General features: G+C 39.8%; 1 protein-coding gene across 1 annotated transcript; it reads right to left on the bottom strand.

Annotated features, from left to right (window-relative positions):
* Positions 1 to 1,282: 1,282 nt before the first annotated feature.
* Positions 1,283 to 4,281, bottom strand: LOC306967084 (protein CTLA-2-alpha-like). Its single transcript, XM_079561993.1, has 4 exons — positions 4,228 to 4,281; positions 2,698 to 2,765; positions 2,494 to 2,616; positions 1,283 to 1,618 (listed from the first exon to the last, which is right to left on the bottom strand). Exons 1-4 carry the CDS (start codon positions 4,241 to 4,243, stop codon positions 1,544 to 1,546), a joined length of 282 nt encoding a protein of 93 aa, XP_079418119.1. The 5' UTR covers positions 4,244 to 4,281; the 3' UTR covers positions 1,283 to 1,543.
* Positions 4,282 to 23,867: the final 19,586 nt, after the last annotated feature.

Below are 23,867 nucleotides of genomic sequence, written 5' to 3'. Positions count from 1 at the left end.
ATAAAAAGATTATAGTGAAGAAAAATATGTATTTGAATCATTAAGGCCTTTTGTTTGTTGGTTTGGTGTTTACATGGGGAAGACTGAATACAAAGAGATGCCGCACATTTGATTCTTGTTAGCCTGATCCCCAACTAGAGAGGACAAAAGAAGTTAGTATCACCATCTGCCACCATCTACTGTATACTGAATTAAACATATGCATTTAGTGATTACAGAGAATATAAACAAAGCCACGAGTCACTCTGATGTCTTTCAAAAGGAGAAACATGTTGATCTGAAATTGATACGAGTACAAGTACTTTCATTTGAGTACTCATCAATACTGAATACCAATATGAGTGTATATAGACTTCATTCAGATCATTTTTTACTGAATATCGCTTCATTATCACTTTTTTTCCAAGGCTTAAAGTGATAGTCTGGAAGTCTATTCTTAGTGCCTCATGAATTTTGTTCACCTCAGCTCCAAAGAAATGAGTCTTCTCTGTCTCCCCCTGGTGGATTTCTAATGCATGTTCCTCATGTAAAAAACACAACCCACAGTTTGCAGGTCAGACCCTATGACGCTTTTATCTTTTTCGACTCAGTAGGTTGGAATTTTGTAGCTTTACTTTCAGCCTCCAAATATTCCAGTACTATTTCAGAGGACTGCTGCTGTAGAGTCTACTTTCACTCCACAAAGATTCATCATAAAATCTATGTGAATTAACCTCTTAACCCCGGCCTAAACCGAGCACATTTTCTCCAGTTTAACTTTACCCAAATCTAAAAACTTCTTGAACAAAGGCGTCAAAATAGCAACAAAAACAAGGGTGAAAATGCAGTAAAGGAGCAAAACAAAAGCAATAAAAATGCCACAAAAGAACAATAGGAGAAAAAAAAAGTTTAAAAAAAAGTTACAACACGAAGAAACAGATCAGTTTTGTAGGTCTTAGCTTTCAAATGAGGCGTTACTCTGGCCTAGAGTCTGTGACGTTTTAGATTTGGGCAAAGCTGAGCTGAAGAAAATGACTCGGTTAAGAGGTTAAAAGGAATAAAAGTGTTTTTTTGCTTTTATTTATATTTTTATATTTTTACTTGTCACCAATATTTATAAAAGACAAAAATCCTTCCTATCACTACTCTAGAAAACACCACATATTTCTGTTGATTACTTTGCACTTTTATTCTCAAAGAGGCTCCACTGAGATAAAGAATCGCTTTTATCGATCTTTTAAATATAACTGAGCAAAATGTTTCATAAACACCTCACAGGAAAACAGGATTTTGGATTATTTATTGGAATATTTCACAAAACACATAGTGCACTTTTTAATGATTATATTTATAGTGTTTTAAGCTGATGTTGGTCAATGGACAACATTTGCTAATTCGTGCTAAAATTAATCTTTCAATCTCAAAATTCTATTGTGATTCTGTGTGAATGTTTTTGTAATACTTTTGTGTAACAGAGCTCGTGCAGTCAGTGGAAAACATATACGGTGGTTTTGTTTCCCAGTTGTCCATTCACAGAGGGGACCTTGCAGCTGTTCCTCTCAGTTCAATAACTACTGCACAATCCTTCTTCTGGAGGATGAGACGGACAAAGTCCCCCACAACCCAGTTCTTCTGACTTCTGCAAAAGCACAAAAACAAAGAGTTTACTGGTTGCAAACTGACTTTTCTTTACATTTTTGTTGTGCCTTTTCTGCTACTACTTTGATCACAACATTACCATCGAATAACATAATCGTAGTGGAAGAAACAAATATTCCGGCCGGCACTTACAATTTCAGGGCGAGACAAGACCCTTTCGCTTCGCGTCGGGGTCACAAAAAGGCCTGAGGTCAGTGACTCCATATTATTTCCATGAGGTGAATCTGAGCTGATCTCAGACACTCCAGAGTCTGGAAAATGGCATTTGGAAAGTGTCCAAGTCGACACATTCATCCATGTATTTATTATCTGACAGGGTCATTGAAAATGAACACAGCACAAAACAAGTTTGAAGCTGATGCTTTTTGCTGGTGCTCATGATCAGCTCCAGTCCCTGGTCGGGCTTTTCTGCACTAAATTAAAATGGCATTTGTTGTACATTTTGCATTTCTCTAACAGGCTCACAGACAGAAACTGGACCTGACTCCTGAAAGATCACTGATGCCCTGAACCAAAATGGGATTAATTACAAAAAAACTAATTGTCTAAGTTTGTAATTTCAAATTTAGAAGCTCAGCAAATGTTTGGCTGATTGGAAACGTCTAGAAGCTTAAAAATGTGCAGATAGGTAATATACAGTGTGTTTTAAGCTATATTATAGCAAACAATCAAAAGTTGCTTAATCATAATTGACTTAATATAAAAGGCTTCGTCTGTTGCGGCCCCGACCAACACTGTGTTCGCATTTTTGGCCCCCTGTCCAAATGAGTTTGAGACCCCTGATCTAAAGCCTTGGATTTGGAGTACAACCAAATGGAGGACTTTAGGTATAGGTTACCATAGTTAGTTATTTACCCTGTCAGTGAACTGGTTGACCCCCTTCCACCAGGTATGCTTGCCCTCATCTGCCTCCTTGTTGTGGATCTCGATCTCCTTCAGTTTCTTCTCCCATAGATCTCTGCGCATCTTGTCCTCCTCCTGATACAAACGCAGTGTAAATCCAGCCAGAATAAACCAAATATTCAACCATGTTGCTTAAATATGTGATATGGCACTGACCGGCTCGTAAACTCTATTGAACTTCGCCTTGTATTTTTTCCATCGAGCGTCCATGTCAGCCATTTTATCTGAGTAAGACACAAACACAGATGGATTTGGAGCTTTGGTTTTGGTTAGTTTGAGGATGACAGGTCGTGTACTCTCCAGTGGCGGCTGGTCCATTATGGGCGGTGGGCGCCGCCCCTCCTATCAATTTTGAAATAAAATAAAAAGTTTTAAGTTTAGCAAAATCATAACTTTCTTATGTACAGGTGTTTTTTAACACTGGCGTGTGGGGGAGCGGAGGTGAAGGAGTGTGTCATTTTGTCTGCCTGGTTCATCTTGTGCTGTAACCGCTGTAACAGCATCATAAATGTGTAGTTTTGTGCTCGGGGCGGTGAGGAACAGCGCCCCAAACATCTAACCAATGGCGCTCTACCATGGTATAAAAACCTCACCAAATATCATTAATTCAACCAATCAGAGACGCGCAATAATACATCTATAAATCTATTTAACAGGTGAAAGACGAGGAAGCGTCTCCTGTAAACAAACACGAGGAGCTCGTTGTTGGAGCAGCTCTGAGCTCACGGACGATCGGAGGAAAAACTTCTCATTTGGGAGACGGAGAAGCTTCGTGTTGTTTCCTGAGAGGAGGTGAAAGGACTTAGTCAAACTAATGGACTTGGGACAACTTTCTTCAGTCAGAAGTCACGTCTAAACGGACTTTCCTCGAGGTAGCATGACGATGCTAACTAGCTCGTCTGCTTTAGCTGCTGCTGGTTTATCTCACACTTTGGGACAACCCTCGCTGACTTGGACAGTTATGTCCCAGGACTTGGACATTTGATGGAGAGAAGATTCAGGACCGTGAGGAGGAGCTACGACAGGAGAGGGGAACGTCATTCATTCACTGAGGGAAACAGAGGTGGAGCTCCAGGTGCTACAGGAGGAGCTCCAGGTGCTACAGGAGGAGCTCCAGGTGCTACAGGAGGAGGAGGACTCTCTTCACAACGTGAGCTGCACATTATTTCTGAGCGGATCATCTGTCTGTCGGTTTATACGGGTTTAAACCTGTGGCTCTGAGGCTCATAATGAAACCACAGCAGGTCTGGGACTAAAACTGTACATGAAATCAAAGAGGAAACACCTCCTGCCTTTGTTCTGGTTCTGTTGGTACAAAACACAAATCAGTGGTGCACAACACACACATGTATAGTGACTATCGTTACACTTTAGTCAGAAATTATTTATTTTTTAGTTGAATAAAACTAAACAATAAGTTTTGAATATATTCTACATAAAATAATCATATTAAATGCCCTAAAGATAACTTTCTTTTTTAAGTTAAAAACAATGTTTATAAGTATCTTCTATAATATAATTGTGGTGTTCACATCACCAGCCGCCACTGGTCCTCTCCTCCGTCGTAGCGCTGAAATGAAGAGCTCATCTTAGTTTTAGCCTGGTGCAAATGAACACGCGCGCCCTGAGCTTCCTTCCTCGGCAAATAAAACAATCACGGACACGAACAAGGGTGAGAGCATCTACCTTGCTTTAGACCCATAGCTCACGCACATGAGAGAAGAATAACTTGTGGCGTAGTTTGTTTGGAACGCCCGTTATTATGATAGATCTATGGGAACGCCCCAGACAGCAGCCGCACGCGCTCAGCTACGCATGCGCACACGGATGTTGTATCTTCTGCTCTCTGTTGTCGTTTTGGCTTTTTTTCTTCTTCTTCGAATGCTTTACGGCAGGCTGTGCGCTAACAAAGCGTCATGCTGCCCTCTCCTGTTCAATGGAATCACTTCACTTTATATTCTTGCATAGAGGTTGGTGGAGAGAAGATCTCACAACAGCCCAAATGAAAACAAAATGCTGAAGAAGCAGATAAATCTGACAAGACTTTTTCTGAGTCAGGGATCCTTAGCATTAAAGGACAACCATAGATACTATACACAAATTCAGTGGCAGATGTATGTTTGCAGAAAGTCTTTTTGTGACTTTGACAAAAAGTCACAAAATAAAGGGATCCATGTGCAAACCATTCAATACAACGCTCATTTTGTACAGGAACTTGTTAGCAAATGTTCACAGTTTTTGCATGAGTTCCTCCTTCCTGAAATCGTGCAAAGAATAATGATGAAAATACTGTTTCAGTTCACTGCACACACATGTTAAAGCATGTCAAGGAGCACTAGCATTTGGAAGAAGTCAGAAAGATGATCTGCTAAACTCAATGAATAATACAAAATCACAAGTATTCAGAACATGTTTGGAAGGATGCTTTGTTGTGTTCACAGAATATTGTTTTCACATTACAAGTGCTAGTTGGTTTATAAAATGCCCCCACGTGACGTCTTCCTGGACAGTCAGCCAGACGCTGGACTTCCTGTCGCTGATCGTTTACATTCACAATAAGCAGGTTTCATACAAATACAGAGAAGCTCAGGATCTGGTTAAGGACAACGAGTTACTGATGGAGTCACAGCAACGTGTTACAAACATCATGTTCACAGTGAATCTGCCCCAAAGGAAACGCCAGCGGTCGTAAGGGGCGGAGCTTTTATCTAGAGCTACAGGCTAGTGTTGAAAAATGATGATATAACATGTAAACAAGTAAACATTATTTAAACTACTAACAGGACGATTCTTTTTGGCGCAGGCTCGTTCAAAACTTTGTGCTTTTTATTTTGTTAACCGTTAGCCTCAAGACAAAAACATCCACCGATATGAACACGGAGTTTCCTCCTGTGAAGTCGTTACGTCTCATGTAATATTTTCTAACCTGCTCCAGTCACATCCGTTTTTAATATGTTTATTGAAGCTAAGAGTGGAGTCGAGAACGAGACCTAAGTATTTGTATTCTGTCACATTTTGTAGCACTTTCTCATGTACAGTTATAGTTGGATTGGGTACTTGCAGATGCTGAAATTGTAAAACCCCACAAATCTCTTTTTTTTCTGGTTTCAGTATGTGTACCCTGATGGTCATGCATGAATTGTTTTTGTATGACATGAATTGTATATATGTGTTATTAAAAAAAAAGGAGAAAAAACTGCATTTGCAACTAATTGGTTAGCTGTGCCCCATAACATAGCAGTGAATTCAGTAGGAAATCAAAGAAGAAGAAGCATATTTGTGCCTGCCTGTGTCTTCTTCTGTGGTTTAGGTCTTGTGATCAGAACGGACTGTGTGAAAGCTGACTTGTTTGTCGGTGGGGAGTAATGATGAACTAATCAAATCACTCTCAGCAGTCGTGACCACATGACTCATGACTGTAGGACAGCCCACACAGGAACTCCACCCAGCTACACAAAACAAAATACCACATGGTGGTAACTGTAGTTGCAGCGGACATTTTATTTTGAAGGTTTTCATGAAACGTCACTTCCTGTAATCAGTCGGAACTGTTTAAAGATGTGTTGTTGATTATATTTGTCGTTTTTTAAAAGATGTCAGTAACAATTGCTCCTTTTGTCAAGATGATGGTGAAAGTATTGAACATTTATTTGTGAAATGTCCTTTTGTCGGCACTTTTTGGTCTGATGTACAGAACTGCCTCACAAGAATATTTAGTAAGAGTATTAGATTGACCGCCTTCACTTCAGATGAAACATTTATAATAAACTTAAAGGTACACTGCGTAACATTTTGGACTATACTGTTGCAGCAAAACAAAACATGCTCCTAATGACACAGAACATGCTGTTAATGCAGTGTGTAATGAAAGAATGGACTTGGATGAGAACCTAACATGCTTAAATCTCAAATTCTACTGCCTGTCGTCAGATCTCCATGGAGACGTACCCACTCCCAGTAAAGTTTACAGTCATATCTTAGGAGGGGTGAGCCTCATAGCGATGAAAATCATTAGTCATAAATAAATGTTCTGCATTTCCCATTTAACCACGTTCATGTGGAGAAAGTGTCTGTGTCAGGCTGTCAGCCTGCCAGAATAAGCGCTTTTCCTATTCTTTACAAAGTCCTGCTTTTGAAGACATACTAATATGGATGGCTGACCAGGCGAGGAATGAATGAAATAAAAAAAAGTTACAAAAATGAGTCTTATTTATCGGCCTATGATTGATTTGATCATTCAAACATCAATATCAAGCTGCAAATAATAAAACTGACACACGTCTGTTTGAAACTTCTCTTCCACATGTTTTTGTTGGTGCTTAAGTCGTGTTTATGAGAAGTCACAATAATAAATTAGTCCACAAGAGGTCAGTGTTCAAACAGAATGAAACAGCACTGAGACTTCGAACCTTACAAGACTTTTTTTTTGCCAGGAAAGTAAATCATTCTTCTTAAACTAACCTCTATTTATATGGGCCTGGTTGCTGCTGTCCTTCTTCTTTGACTTGCTCCTTGTTTATATTTGTCCTGTGACTTTTGTATTGCGATTTGTTATCAAAAACTTAATTGACATTATGTATAGAAATATGATAAGAGAATGGAGAAATTCACTTGTTTCATTAGCTCTCAAGAAACACATTTTTTTGCTGGGGTGAATGGGTGTGAATGCAGGTGTGTGTGTGAACCTTAATCTATTTTATAATAGGATAACTCATTGAAAATAAAGTACTACTTGTCCAAATCTATTTTTTATAGAAGCTAAATATATATGTTTTATACAGAGTGCTGGCCCTTCTGGGGCCCTAAGCAAAAATCCACACAGGGCACAACAGTTCGCATCCCATGGTTATTAGACGAAGAGCTAATCCATTTACGGACAAAAACAGTTCCACTGTGCAGTAGTGCAGGGCAGAAGTGGAAAATAATGACCTCAATTCAGGCCCCGTCCCTCTGTGTGAGAACCACTAACCACTAAGCCACTGTGGGACTGGGATTTAGGACGACTACTAGTCTATTTCCCAACTTTTTAAAATGGTAAATGGCAAATGGTCCCATTCTCTCACGTCAGTTTGGGAAACGCTGATTTAAAACGAACTGAATCCTGCACCTGACGGTTATTTCTGAGTGACCACTGAGAATTAGCCTGTGAGTCGCCCGACCCGTTTTAGACTGTGCACGTTCAGAGAACCAGAGTTACTGTAACACTCTAAAAAGTAATGACTTAACTCAACGAGAAAAATTGAGGCAACCCTCTCCATTGGTCTTTTTGTGTTGTATCAACTGAATTGAAATTGTCTTCAACTGATTGCTTCTTTCTATTTGAGGTAACTTGATTTTCTCAACAGTGAAACCTTTTATTAACTGAATACTTACTCAATAAATATCTGCATTGATTTACATTTTTGAGTAGATTGCTTACTTATTTGAGTTGCTTCCATTGATATTGTACCACAAATGAAACCCATTTTAAAATGAACAAAACAACGTGAATTTCTTTGTTATTTACAATATTTTTAAGTTAGCTTAACATCAATTTATCTTGCATTCTAACATTTTTAGTTGCATTTTACAAAGAAATTATCACAAACATATTATTTGACAAACTGCATGTATTGTGTACTTGAGCGAATGGCTGCCTCTGGACAAGCATCAATGATATTGCACTGAAAAAGAAAGCAAGTCAGAATTAGTCAGATTTTTTTTTTTTTACAAAAGTATATTTAAAATTGTTACCTGAAAATGTGAGTCTTTAATTTTCCTTATTTTCTCTTTAGTCGCTCCTCCAAACCATGATCCCAGTTCCAATAGCTTCAACGAACAAAGATCCAGCTGTGCCATAAATGTGGACTCCATACTTTTTTTTTTTTTAATTCTTCATTCAGCTATACAAACAAACACAAAATATTATCACAGTTAAAAGGGTAAAAATAAATCAATAAAGGTAATGTATTGCAATATGCAAGACTTGACCAATACATCCTAATAAATACAAAGTGATAGACATGAAATATCTAAAAATGAAACAACAACAAATGTGTAAAGAAAAAAGTGAAAAAATAAAAATGAATTACCTGTGATGGATTGAATAGTGCAGGCCTTCACAGCAGACGTTGCAGATCCAGTCCATTTTGAAAAAAAAAATGTTGCAGAATGTTACAAACAGCATTGGTTTCCTTGCTAAGACAGGCCAAAAAAAATCTATTGGAGCAAAAAGAGGAAAAAAAAGTTTTTAATATGCAACAAGTCTGATGAACAAGTTTCAAATGAATTCTGCAGTTGCACATGTTTTAATGGAAAACCAACTAACTTAATAGGCATGCTGCTCATATCACTAGTGTTAGGAATCATATTTTTTTATTTTTTATTCATATGTTTATTTGATAGGGACAGAACAAGAAGCATTGTTACAATAACCGATGCCATGTTCATAGGCCGTATAGCTCAAAGCTAGTTCGCAGACCTGGTCCCTAAGACATAAAATATTAACATTTACATAAATCATTACAAATAATACAGTACAAAATTACATTACAAATAATACAATTTAAAAAAAGTTTGCAATAAAATTTTATAAACTTCTGCTGTGTCCACAAGTTTGATTCAGTTTGAGCCACTGTTTAACTTTACTTTTAAACTCGCTCAGGTCTGTTAAAGTTTTCAGATCAGCAGGTGAAGTGTTCCAGATCTGTGGCCCTTGTACCGCAAACGCCGTCTGTCCTTGTGACGATCCCGTGAGCTGCACATGTTTCGATCATTCCTGCAGCGATATCGGGAGCGAGGTTTTTGACACATTTAAAGGAATAGGCCACCGTTTTTACATACTAAGATATGTTCTTACCTCACTTTAGACGTGTAAATATATCCCCGTCTGGTCTTTGTCCGTGCGCTCTGTCACGCAAACGGAGCACATACGCAGCCTCTCCCACATGTCATATAGCTCCGAAAAAGCTCACGATAGAAGCTACCAAGCTCTTCCACGTGTTCCCTATTTAAATAAAGTTACGTGAAGTGTTTTCATGCGAAGTATATTTACCCAGAAATGTAGCATGTCGATTTTATAAGCAAATAAAAAGGGGGACTATATTGTGAGGCGTAATGATACGAGGAGTAAAACGTCCGCGCAGTAACTCCTAAAGGTTATTGACGGAAGTGAGCGGGGGAAGTCTTTAGGAGTTACTGCGCGGACGCTGTGCTCCTCGTATCATTACGCCTCACAATATAGTCCCCCTTTTTATTTGCTTATAAAATCGACATGCTACATTTCTGGGTAAATATACTTCGCATGAAAACACTTCACGTAACTTTATTTAAATAGGGAACACGTGGAAGAGCTTGGTAGCTTCTATCGTGAGCTTTTTCGGAGCTATGTGACATGTGGGAGAGGCTGCGTATGTGCTCCGTTTGCCTGGCAGAGCGCACGGACAAAGACCAGACGGGGATATATTAACTCGACTAAAGTGAGGTAAGAACATATCTTAGTATGTAAAAACGGTGGCCTATTCCTTTAAAAACAAATTTAACAAAAGAGTACTTCTTAAAATGTTCAAAACTTAAAAGATTATGCTTCTCTTGAATTCTGCAATAGTGCCACATCATGGGCTTTTTGTCAAGCACTTTTAAAGCTTGTTTGTACAGAGAGATCACACCTTTCATAGTGGACTGGTTAGCTTGGCCCCACACAGTGAGACAGTATGAAAAATGAGACAGGATCATTGCGTGAAAGTACAACTTGGCTGCACTGATTGACAGGCAAGATCTTATTAAACGAAAACAATTCAAATTAATCCTAACAGTCTTAGTTATTTTCTTTACATGAGCTCCGAATTTAAGATGGGAGTCTACAACTACTCCAAGATATTTGAATTCATCTACTCTTTTGTATTAGTATTTGCACCAGACACTGCCTTATCAGTCTGCTCAGGATGACCATATGGGGATGTGATACGAATGCTAAAAGTTCACAGTTTCAGAAAAAAACAACTTAGTGGAAAGGTACTGAGCACAGAGCCGAGGGTCAAGATGCAACCAAATATGGTCATGAAGAGCAGACTGAGACACTTGCATCCGCTTACCTTACACCTGCAGAGCTAGTTTAAACCAGATTTACGGTCTGAGGGAAATTACCCACCCACTGACCACTAGTAACACTGTAAAAGCATAGAGGGTATAAATATGTAAGAGACTGAACCCCCCAGTACCAGACTGGCATGATCCACTCCTTGTCTCTGTGTTCTACATCACGAGACCTGGTCGGCTCTCTTTTTCATCTCTTCTGCTGGCGCCGCACTGTGGTTTCAGGACTCCAGCTCTGAATTGGTTTTGTATTAATCTGACTTTTTAACTTTTTAAATACACATTTTATCCGACAACCATTCTCTCGTTTCATGTTGTTTTAATTGCTGATTGTGGAGAGGTGACGGATATCCAAACGGACACAGGGGGTCCATCTGTCGCCCCCAGTGTGCGGGAAACATCATTCTGATTGTAATGTTGTGATTCCACGTTGTCCAGGAAACTTGGAAAACGAAAACCAGACAGAGACCTGACACTAGTTCAAAACAATTCTTTTGTGTTAAATGCCTTACCTTAAAAACGTAGCTTAACAATGTTTTTTCCTCCTTTGTGAAGAAGCCAGACAGGTCAAGGACAGTGCAGCCACGTGCCCTGTTTTGGACGTGCCCAGACGTGTCCAGTGGGTTGCGCCAGGTGCCGACCCAAAAAATTTAGTTGTGGGAGTGCTTATTTGCGTCAGTGCAACTAGATTTTCACTATAGTTGTTTTAATGAGAAAATGTCCCTCTGAACAAGGGTATATTTTAACCTAATTCAACATCTTGAGTTTTTGAGTGAAGCTAAAGATTAAAATCACAACTAAAGCACATCAATTTGAGCTGTTACAAACAATGCACATTTTCTACTTCCATTGACACAATTATTAAAGTCATTGCAACTCTGTTGGATGACTTTTTAGAGTGAACTAACTGCGCGCATGAGAACGGTGCGTAACAATGCCTTGACTAATCAGTGTAACACAGGGGCGGACTGGCCATAGGTCCATTCTGGAGGAGCACAGAAGGGCTGCTGGCTTGAGGGCCACCGGCCTGCAAGGGGGTGCTGCTACCCGGCCTTGCAATTGCACAGTGAAGCAGCAAAAAAATTGGTGACACAGCAATCGCGCAATAAAAATTAGGCCTATTATAAATTGATGTCAAAATATGTCTTTGTGGACGCGTGTGTTTACACTAACTTGGGCCGGGCTGGTCAGAGTCCAGGGCCATGTTTTAGTCCCAGTCCGCCCCTGGTTTGACTGAGATGCGGGGCCCTACGCAACTTGCATAGTTTGCCTATAGGAAAAAAGGGCTCTGGTTTTATATACAGCAAGCTAATAATTTTAATTCATTTAAATCGTTGCTGAAGACATTTTTATATTGTAAGGCAATCAGGTAATTGTTATTAATTCTGCTTGGTGTAATTTTATTCATGTATTTTTTTTATAGATTTTATTATGTTTTTCTGTGAAGTACTTTGTAACGGTTGTTTAGAAAATTGCTATACAAATGTATTATTATTATTGTCCCCTCCTGGAACCGACACCTTAACGTGGTGGAGGGGTTTGAGAACCTGAATCATCCCGGAGCTCTGTTGTCGGGGGCTTCGTGCCCCTGGTAGGGTCTCCCAGGACAAACAGGTCCTCGGTGACGGGTCAGACAAAGAGCGGTTCAGAAGCTCCATATGAGAGACCAACAGGCCCGGTTAGAACCATGAGGCCGTCCTTCTGTGGATCCACCACCTGAAAGGGGCTGGTGCAATGTGATTTGGGCAGCTCCAACAGCTGCCCCCACGACCCGGAAATGGACAAGTGGAAGAAAATGGATGGATGGATGGATGGATGGATGGATGGATATTATTATTATTATTATAAAGAGTTACAGCAATATATTAGTGGTTGCATTTGTGCAAAAGTGCATGGTTTTATGGTTTACAATCTGTTGCAGTCTTCGTGAGACGCAGATTCTGCAGCTATAACCTACGTTATAAAGCAGGATTAAACACTGAGCAAAGATATGTGTGACCTGAGGTACTTTAAAAACAGAATTAACCCAAAGATAAAACCAGGATAAAACCAAAGGACACGCAGATAAGGATTTGTAAAAACAGGCAGAGACAGTGCTTTTAAAATATGTAATTAAAAGTTTATTTAAAAGGACCAGGAGTACGATATTAAAAGTATTTATTATTATGATTAAAATTTATATTAAGAATGGCCAATGTTAAAAAGTGCAAAATTACAATAAAACCTTGCAGCCCCTGGGCCAGCACCAAAGGAAATCTGAAACACAACAAACGTTAGAAAAATAACCAAACTTGGATGGCTTGAGAGGGGGTAGCCCCACCCCAAACAAAACGGAAAGTGCTCCCCACAAACACACACACACTAAATAACAAAAATCCCAAGTGCAAAACAAAGAAAACGGGCCAACTCCCCCACTCAAGCACATCAAAGGGAACTGAAATCTAAAGACTAAAAGACCCAGGGACTGCTATACAAAACTGGAGCAGAGCTAAAAGGGTTTAAAAGGCTACAAAGACAAACTCAAATGCAACCAAACCCTAAAACAAACTCTAAACAAAACAGTAGCAGGCTAAAACCTGCAATTAAAAGGGGAACAACGTTAAAACCGAAAGATAATAAATGTAAACAAAATATTAAACGCTTGTCCCACCTTAAAACTGGTATAAAAACGGGGGAAAATAGCCGCCACCGGAGTTCATTATAACAAGCTCTAAAACCAGAAAGATAAATGAACATTAAAAATACTAAAAGCGAGAGGAGAAGTTAAAAACGCACCTGTCACCAGCCAGCAGCAGTCGAGAGTGAGTGCCAGGCGCGGGGGAGATTTAAAGAGGCCGCTTCCGTCATTAGGCAGGAAGCAGCCTCACCCAATAGTTTTGGGAGGGAGCCCCCTGCTGTCCGCTACATATGCATCAATACGAAGCTCTGACTCGGCAATGCAGATATAGATAAAATATAATAATGAAAGCTCCAGTTAGTCATCCCTCCCGTTTGTAATGTTTCTGTCACAGTCAAAGCCGCAAAGAAAAAGATCATAACACAGCAACACAGCAGAGCATTGTTTACACTGATGTGCTTTAATGAACAAACACTAATCAGAAAAGTAGGGATGGTACAGTATGCATGTGTCATTTCTAAACAGAACTCTCAACATTCTAGACTGGGTGTCAGATAAAATAACAGAAATGCAGACTTGCCACTCGTTTGGCTTCTGTTTTTTAAACTGTTGCCATAATGACATGTATTCTGCATTCATAAAGTAAAGAAGTAGCATCAGAAGGAAGGAAAGAAGAGTCAATTCATTCATTCAAAGTCTTAAAACATCATAATCTAACCAAAAGTGAAGAAACAACAGTAATTAAATGTCCCTCTTCTTAATTAATCAAATGATACACAGTGAGTTTACATTCATAAAAAACATTTTTGGCATATGCTTGTGGAGTATCTTCTTTTAAAGACATTTTAAACACAGCTATAGATTTATGTAATGATACGCCAACACAATGCAATTAAAGAGGATTTAAAGATTAAGATTAATTTAGAGACATGAAGCCATTGTTTTGTTGCCGTGTTGACTAAGGGGAAGACTGCATACGAAGAGATGCCGCACATTTGATTCTTGTTGCGTGCCAGTCTGATGTAGCCACTTTCTCCCCAATGTGATCCCCGACTGGAAAGGGATGAAAGTCAAAGAAAAGATAAGTTTACAAAACCATCTGCTACCATTTACTGTAAAAAAAAAAAAGTAAACTTGTGCATTTGGTGATTACAGATAATGTGTTCAAACTCGTGTTGGGGCTTAGTGGAAATCTCTCACCTGTTTTTGATCAGCCAGTAGTCCAGTCCAGTAGCTTGATCTGTGCCATAACCTACGAGCAGCATTCCATGGTTTACCTCCTTGGAACACGATGGATTGTTATACACTCCTGAAAATAAAGAAAAGATTGTTTTACATAGCGCTTTTCTTTCACTCCATACGTAGTGGCGGTAAGCTTGTTAACCCTTAATTACACCCAAGCACATTTTTGTGCTTTTGGACTGTCATTTTTTGCATAACTCCTACATTTTTAAAGCCAATTGAGTGAAATTTCCCCAGGGGGTGTATTTTTTGGTGATCTAAAATAATTGTAAAAACTCATAAGAAAGAAATACTCACGTAAAGGGAGCTTTGACAAAAAAATGTGCTTGAAACTTTAGACAGCTCCATGAAGGAACAATATTACTTTTTACTTTTTTATTTTATTGTGAAGGTCTCACTCTCCTCTTTCCATACATATACAAATATTGTAACTCTCATAATGTTAACCCTTTCATTGACAACTTTCTGACCCAAAGTTGCTACAGCGCATGTTCCAAAAACACAAAAAATATAGAACTAAACATATAGTATTAGCAACATGTCTTCATAATGTATTGATGATCAATGTCCAACTCATAAAATGTGGTCTGATCTTGTTTTTATCTTTCTGTGAAGCACTTTGGTCTTCCTGGAGTCGTTGTAAAGTGCTATAAAAACATTTTTTATTGATTGATAAAATCATAAGAATGAATAAACAGTGTCTGCTTGAACTATGGTCCCACCGCCTTTGCACTGCCTGATCCTGTCAGATCTCGGAAGCTAAGCAGGCAGGGGCCTGGTCGGTACCGTTTGGTAACACCAGGAAGTCTGGGTGAATGTAGTGAGTGAGTGAGGGGTTGGTAGTGGTCTGAGGGGCCAATGGCACAGACTGGGTGCCTTGCTTCCGCCAGCCTACCACAGGGCAGCTGTGTCTGCAATTGTAGCTTACCACCACCGAGTATGGAGTGAATGAATAATGCACAACATTTTACAGAGACTTTGAGCTTCTGGAAAAGCTCTATATTAGACTAATGCATTATAATAATAATAACTATTATTATTATTATTGTTATTATTATTATTATTATTATTATTATTATTATTATTATTATTTTTATTATTGTTATTATTATTATTATTATTATTATTATTGTTATTATTATTATTATTATTATTATTATTATTATTATTGTTATTATTATTATTATTATTATTATTATTAATAAACTAATGCCACCCAAACATTTACATGTTATCATATTTTTTTTGGCCATAACATGTAAACATTGACAGGAGAAGGAGGAATAAGTGAGTACACCTGAAGCTCACTGAACTGCAGCAGTTTTGTATAGAGGAATGGTCCAAGATTCATCCTGGATCACTTACTTATTCCACGCTGTTGTGAATGTTTCAGGTCTGCCAGATATCTTGATAAACTTGTGAATTCATTTTTCTATTGATGACAGCACATTGTCCAGGCCCTGAGGCAGCAAGACAGCCCCACACCATGGTTCTCCTGTACCAGACTTCACAGTGAGCATAGGGATTTGATGTTCATGCACTCTTCCATTTTTCCCCCACACATAATGTTGTGTGTTCCTCCCAAACTATTCAACTTTGGTTGAGCTCTTGGATGCTAAATGAGCTCAACTTTTCTACCTTCATCAGTCCCCCAAGTGCTTTACAGTAAGGAAGCATTCACCCATTCACTCTCTCATTCATACACCAATGTGCACAGACACTGGGGGCAAGGTGGCTGAAGTGTCTTGCCCAAGGATACAACGACAGTGTTCACCTTCAAAGTATTCAGTGGACTGATGAAACCAAAGTTGAATAGTAGTCACTGTATTTTCTTGAATGGGTGCAGTGGGCCGACTTAACCCACCCATAGGCCCCTGAGCTATCAGCACACATAATATGCTGTTTATAACCTTTAATAAATAGAATAATCAACACTTACACTTAAATATTGGCAGAATTGTCTTTTCGGCTCAGAATCCACCACTATGCATTCAGCTGACTCATTAGTGTAAGCGATTATAGCCATTCTATGAATTTTACTGTTTTCACGCTCACTCATACTCACAGAGGTGTGTTTCCAATCACAAAACTACTAATATCTAATATACTAATACTAATGCAAAATACTTTGCAGAAAGACCTGAGACATTCACAACAGCGTAGAATAAGTAAGTGAACCCTTGTATTAAATAGCTGCTGATCCTTCTTTTGCAGCAATAACCGCTTTTCTGTAGTTGCACATTAGACGCTCACAACGATCAGGATGAATCTTAGACCGTTCCTCTTTACAAAACCGCTGCAGTTCAGTGAGATCCAGGGGGTTCACTTAATTATTCCTCCCTCTCCTGTGAATGTTTACATGTTATGGCCAATAAAAATATGATGACATGTAAATGTTTGGGTAACATTAGTTCAAGCAGACACTGTTTACTCATTCCTATGATTTTAATAAAGAACAGCACATTTTATGACCAATTTAGGCAGAAATGTGAGAAATTCCTACATGGAGTACTTACTTTTTCCTCCCACTCTACTCACCATACGAATAGCCTCTAATGTCTCTTTCATTAATGGCTACTGATATTGGTCCAAAAGCGGCGACTGCATGCTGAAGTGAATATTCATCCGGCATCACAAGGTGGTATGTAGAACAGGTCGCTGCTGACTTGTCAGGGTTGTAGCGACAAGTGGCATCCTAAACAAGAAGACACAACAAACAGAATGATCTATAGCCCCTTTCACAGACTCAGCAGTTTACTATGTACATAAAAGGTGTTCTTACCAAGCCATCATAATAGTAGGAAGCGTCAGATGCAATGCCCTTATTGTTCAGGACATACTCAAAAGCATGATGCATCCATCCACCTGAACATCCATCATTACCATATGACCTTGAACAGTCCATCAGGTTCTGGGGACTGAGGTCCACCAGTTTCCCTTTGGTCTTTGCCCACTGACCCTCCAGAGCTCCAGCTGCACTGAAGGCCCAGCCCGAATGACAAAATCCCTGCACAATCATTATGTTCAGATATAAAGCCAAACAAAGTGACATTACACAATGTTTTTACCTGATATTTGACACTGGTCACATATCCAGATTTTCTCCAGTCCACACTGACTGGTAAAGCCCTATCTGTGACATTGAGAGGAGTTGGTATCATCTCAAAGTTTTCTGGAAGCTTCATGGGGGCATAGAGTTGCAACATTTCATCCTCAGTCTAGAGTGAAGCAGAAATAAATACTTTAAACATTTAGCTAAATCATTCATAATAATCTAAATTAACATTAAAGCATGAACTAATAAAATAACAGTAAAGAAGAGTCAGAGATGCACTGAAGTTCTTAACAGGGAATAAATAACAAGATGAGCAGAGACAGTGCATTACCAGGTCCGACAGGTGGTTGACCCCCAGAGTGTAGGTGTGAAGGCCCAGAGACGCCTCCAGGTTGTGATGGTTGATGTGATTCAGGTTTTTCTCCCACAATGCTCTGCGACCCAGCTCCTCCTCCTAGACATGAATGAATTATCGATTACTTCAAATATACACACAGCTGTCTTAGGGGTATTAAAACTAATTACTTCATACCCCATAACTTCAGTAACATGTGAGTAACAACTAACATTAACAAATCATTCTGTTCTTTCTTACTACTCAAACCTCATTCTGGTATTTCTTGTGGTGAGTCGTCTTCCACAGATCCCACTCCTGGTCCAGTGTGGAGTCAAACTCAGCCCAAACTGTGGCACAGAGAACAGCCAGCAGAGAGGCTCCCAGCATCAGGCCTGTGACAGAAGAGGAGTCAGAGAGGGCTTTGAGTGATTGCTAATCATCTCCGATCTACAATCTGAGCAACTGTTTGAATCAATTCACTTTAAGTTAGGAACGTCAGTGTCGTATCAAGTGCCAGTGCAGATGCGAAAAACTCCATCTCGGTCAAATAATCATGAGTAAATTATAATCATGGAGTTTCCCATAGACGGGGCCAAAAACGTAGTGTTGCATCAGCTGATGCTAAAACATTAACACTGTCCCCTGTAGCCAGGCCGTGCACACAAAGATGTAGGTGAAAAGACATCACCAGTGTGTTCTTACCTTTCCTGGAGGAGGTCATCATTGGAGTTTTGAATGGACGTGTAGTTTTGAGGCTTATACAGCCCCTCACAGCGTCCCACGGGGCGGTTTGAGACTCTAGAGCATAGGCGCAATGGCACACACTATCAAAGCAGTTACGTTTTAATAGCGAACTGATAGCAAGGCAATGTCATCACTTTGATAATAAAAGTCTTTTGGCCCAGCTGGCCTGGTTCATGTGGGTGGAGAGTTCCAAAGATTAGATTTTTTTTCTTTTTTACTTTACAAAGGGGATTTGGGATATTTTGTTTTGGAATTTTTTCACCCACTGCACTGAAGCCAGAGGCGGCAGTACAGAGTTGGTTTGATTGCCATTGTCAGTGAACAGGTTCACAAACTAGGAATTTTCTTTGGTTCAATCATGCAACATAAAACATGTAATTAAAATAGATTAAATAAACAACTATACAACTATAAATACTATAAGGGAATGCATGAAGTAGATTAACACAAAATATGATATGTTCATGAGTCTGATGGCGTAGGGAGATATGGGTCTGAATGGACCGTAGCCTCCTGCCTGAGGGGAGAGGGGTATTCACTGTTGTGGATTTTCTTGCTTAATAAAGCTTAAGAGAAGTTTGTCTAGTCAACATGTGAAGTTTATTACACAAATGCATTTGCGGAGAGGGTTACACAGACCGCGGAGATCATGGTAAGCTCTACTCTGCTCAGCCCTGGCACTACCTTTATAGGTGAGTGCCACAGACAGAGCAGCAGGACAGGGGTCATACACAACAAAGGGAAGCCCAGAAACACAGAGAAATGGTAATACAGTTGGAGATGTTAATGCAGCCACCAAAAGGCACTTTGCATGGTAATGAAATCATGGTGGCGTTTGGAGGCAGAAGGAGATCTTTTGCTGTTGGGGAGATGGGCCATTTGGGACCTTTGTCTAAAGGTGCGAGGGCCTCGTCTGGGGTCCAGGAAAGGCCGGTCTCTCTACCTGGTTTAGTCAAAGGCCCAGCAGGGGACCCAAGACAGGACGCCAGTGTAATTTAACTAACTAAATACTAAAATGCCATAACACTCCAGTCTGTGTCCAGGGTGAGAATCAGGAGTCTCAGCAGAGATGCCCAGACTTCCCGATCCACGCACACCTCCTCCAGCTGTTTTGGGGGACCCCGAGGCGACACCAGGTTTTGTAAAGAGGAATAGACTGAAATGTCAGTCTCTACATGTGCAAATCTTGTAGAGTCAAATCCCAAAAGACTTGCTGCTGTTATTGCAGTAAAAGGGGGTTCCACAAAGTATTCATTCATGATGTATGAATACTTATGCACGCCCCACTTTTCACTTTTATATTTTTTGAAAAATAACAGAATCATGTATCATTTTGTGTTCACTTTACAGTTATCCGTTACTTGTCTGTTGCTTTCATTAAAAAAAATCAAAATAAATCTTTATGTTCATGGTTGTAAACATGACAAAATGTGCAAACGTTTAAGGTGTATTAGTACTTTCAAGAGGCACATATATGCAGTGGTTAAAGTGGGATTTGGGAGGTGGTGGAACCTTTAACAAGCATTATTATACATTTGTATGTACTAATGTAGTCATTGGTTCTGAACAGTATATATTCATACTGCACGATAAAAGGTATGTGATACTGTAATTATTTCATCAGTCCATTTATTACTGCTGTAATAAATCATTCATTAAAATCTGGTGAAGTCCCGCCTGCTCTTAAAACTGCTGTCATTCATCCCCAATTGAAAAAACCCTCATTTGATCCTGAATTTTTTTATCCAAGGTCCTGGAGTAGGCTGTTGCAGCTCAGCTTCATCATCATCTTCAAACACATAATCTGTACAAAAAAATCCAATCTGGTTTCCGGTCAGCACACAGCACAGAGACTGCCTTGGTGAGAGTAACAAATGATTTACTGATGGCTGCAGATCATGGCTCACAATCCCTCCTGGTCCTCCTGGATCTGTCGGCTGCTTTTGACACCGTGGACCATCACATCCTGCTCCATTGGCTCCAGTCGGTTGTTGGCCTCACTGATACTACCCTTGACTGGTTCCGCTCATACCTCGCAGGAAGAGAGGAGTATGTTGCCCTGGGGGAGGCTAGATCGTTGCCCCACACAGTCACCTGTGGGGTCCCTCAAGGATCGGTCCTTGGGCCGGTCCTTTTTACTATCTACATCTCCCCCTAGGCCAGGTCATCAAAAACCACCAAGTCTCTTTTCACTGTTACACTGATGATACGAAGCTGTACATGAAAATTGACTCTACATCCTCCTCAGTCCCACCGTCTGCACTCCACACCTGCCTGGAGGAGATAAAGGCATGGATGACTAAAAACTTCCTCAAGTTAAATAGCAGCAAAACTGAAGCCATCCTGATTGGCACCTGGCACCAAATCCAGTCATCCACCATATCCAATATTCATGTCTCAAGCCATAACATTCCCCTTTCCTCCTCCGTTACAAACCTAGGGGTCAGATTTGATCCTCATCTTTCATTTGAGAACCATATCCGCCACCTCTGCAAAGTGTCCTTCCATCACCTACGAAACATTGCCAAACTCCGCCCCTCCCTCTCACAATCAGACGCTGAGAAATTGGTACATGCCTTTGTCTCCTCCAGGCTGGATTACTGCAATGCCCTCCTCGTCGGGATCCCTGGTAAGAGCCTGCTGAAGCTCCAGCACATCCAGAACTTTGCACCCAGGATCCTGACGAGGAGGCGCAAATATGACCACACCACCCCCGTCCTCCGGTCCCTTCAATGGCTGCCCATCCATTACAGAATCCACTACAAAATCTGCCTCCTCACATACCAGTGTGTCCATGGAACAGCCCCGGCAGACCTCACTGAGCTAGTTGCTCCACACACCACCACAAGGCGCCTACGGTCCACTTTCACCCACACCCTTCACCAGCCCGTGACCAGGCTCTCCACAATGGGAGACAGGGCCTTTAAGGCAGTTGCCCAAAGACTCTGGAACGCCCTGCCAGAGTCCCTGAGGCCTCCCCAGAGTGTTGAGGCCTTGAAAAAAGGCCTGAAAACACATTTATTTAAAAAGGCCTATTCTGACTAATGTGTTTGTTTGCTGCTTTGTCTTACTATGTGAATGTTCTTTTTGTTTTTATCTGATTTTATTCTTCTGTTGTAGCACTTTGAGGTTTTGTTGAAATGTAAAGTGCAATATAAATAAAATGTATTATTATTATTATTATAAGTAGAAAAAAACAGCTTATAAAAGCACACGAGGGAGGCATCTGAACCCTGGCACTGCTTGTATTGGGACATAATCTTGGGTTCACTCCATCTGCTCTATCTATCACAGTTGAATTGTGTTCATTAAGTGCTCAGGTTAATATTTAAATTCAGGCCATAAAAAAGGTTTGCTAATGTACTGACCAAACCTACAAGACAAACAAACAAGAAGAAAACAGTTTATTTTTACATGTGCTGTTCGTGTATATGTCTATATAAATATGGTAATGGTGGTAAAATATGGGGCAGTATGAAAATGGCAACAGATTCAAAGAAGGACCAACCAAAGAAATGAACATGAGTGCTCAGTGCTGAAACATTACTCATTAACAATTTTGATCGCAGGCATGTTATTATGTTGTTTATTCACCGTAAACACTCCCACTGCCATTAAACATATACATTTTTGGGGGGGGGGACAAATAAATGAGAATTTCATTATCATAACTGCTTGAATAGAATAGAATTGGACCTAAACTTAAAAGTTTTATTATCGTCGAGCATTCTGAGGCTTAAAAAAAAAAAGAGTAATAAAGTCGGACTACTCAAAACTAAACCATGTGTGTGTATGTATGTGTGTGTGTATGTGTGTGTGTATGTATATATGTATACGTGCATACATACATACATACATACATACATGAAGTTAAAGCGATAGGGCTGAAGTTAATGTCAACAACATGCGGCCGAGTGTCTGGTGCCAAATGTTTCATCTTAAGATAAGGAAGTTTTATCGACGCTGACACTGTAAGAGCATTTTCTTGGATAATATAAGCAAAAGCAAACCCCAGGCACTGATACAACGCTGCTTTCGATTCTCATGAATTGACAATAAAATTATATCACCACATATTGGATATTGTTTTAAAACTTGGGCGTTAAAGGGGCTAGACGCAAGTTAGCCATTTTATACTCACTACTGCCACCTCAGGTCATACGTGTAACTGCAGCTTCTATATTAAGCTCCTGCATGACGGCATTTCAGACCCGAATTAACACCTTTTTGAGCGACAGTGCAGGATTTTAGAGGCAGTTGTGGTGAATATAGGTCTGAGCTCATTCTACACATTAGGGCATGGTTGGAACATGTATAGTCCCTTTAACTGATGTGTACACTTTCAGATCAATAGAATAGCTGTATACAATTCCTGAAATCCACTCAAACTTTATCTGTAGAGCCAAAAAAACAACGTGGCGCACACAAAATGAGCATGCTCGGTTTTAGAGTTGTTTTTTTTAGAGATAGATAGATATATAAAGATATTCAAGAACACACTGAAAGAAAAAACACATTTAAAACACACCTTTCATTACATTTTGATCAACTTAGTAGCTTAGTTTGGAATTCTTTTGCAGGAAGCTTTAGGACCACTTTGTGAAGCTTCCAAACCATAGGTTGGGAATCACTGCTTTAGAGTTATTGATCAAACTATCAACCATTGACACCACTTTGCAGGGAATGGCACACTATCGGTGTGTGCGGGGCCAACTTCACTATGCTAACATACAAAAGTGTGCTTTAAGGCAAGATTTACAAAGTAATAAAATGTGTTAAACCTTTTAACCCCCACCTGACCTGAGCATATTTTCTCCAGTTTGGCTTTACCCAAATATAAAAGTTTATTGCAAAAAAAAACGTCAAAATAGCTACAAAAACAAGAAGAAAACAGGGATGAAAAAGTCACAAAAAAGCCACAAAAGTGCAGCCAAAAAGTGACAAAGAAAACAAAAAGGAGCAAAAATGAGATAAGAAAGTGTGAAAAAGGTGACGACAACAAAGCGAGGAAAAAGATCAGTTTTGTTACACTGCATTCGGTTCAAGTGCATTCCATAGTTGTGGATGACGAGCAGTCGCCTCTCATTTTTCGCTTGGTCTTCAGGACAAAGCATCTTCTGTGTAATGAATAGGCTAGAATTTTACTGCTTTATGTGCAAGATAAATACAACATTACATCAATAAAGTCTTGCATTCATTTCAGTAGCTAATGATAGACTCCTTGCCTAATGAAGTTTGTTCACATCAGCTCCAAACAA

This window comes from Gobius niger (assembly GCF_951799975.1).
Source record: "Gobius niger genome assembly, chromosome: 8".
NCBI lineage: Eukaryota > Metazoa > Chordata > Actinopteri > Gobiiformes > Gobiidae > Gobius > Gobius niger.
This window is presented reverse-complemented; position numbering and strand designations above follow the sequence as displayed.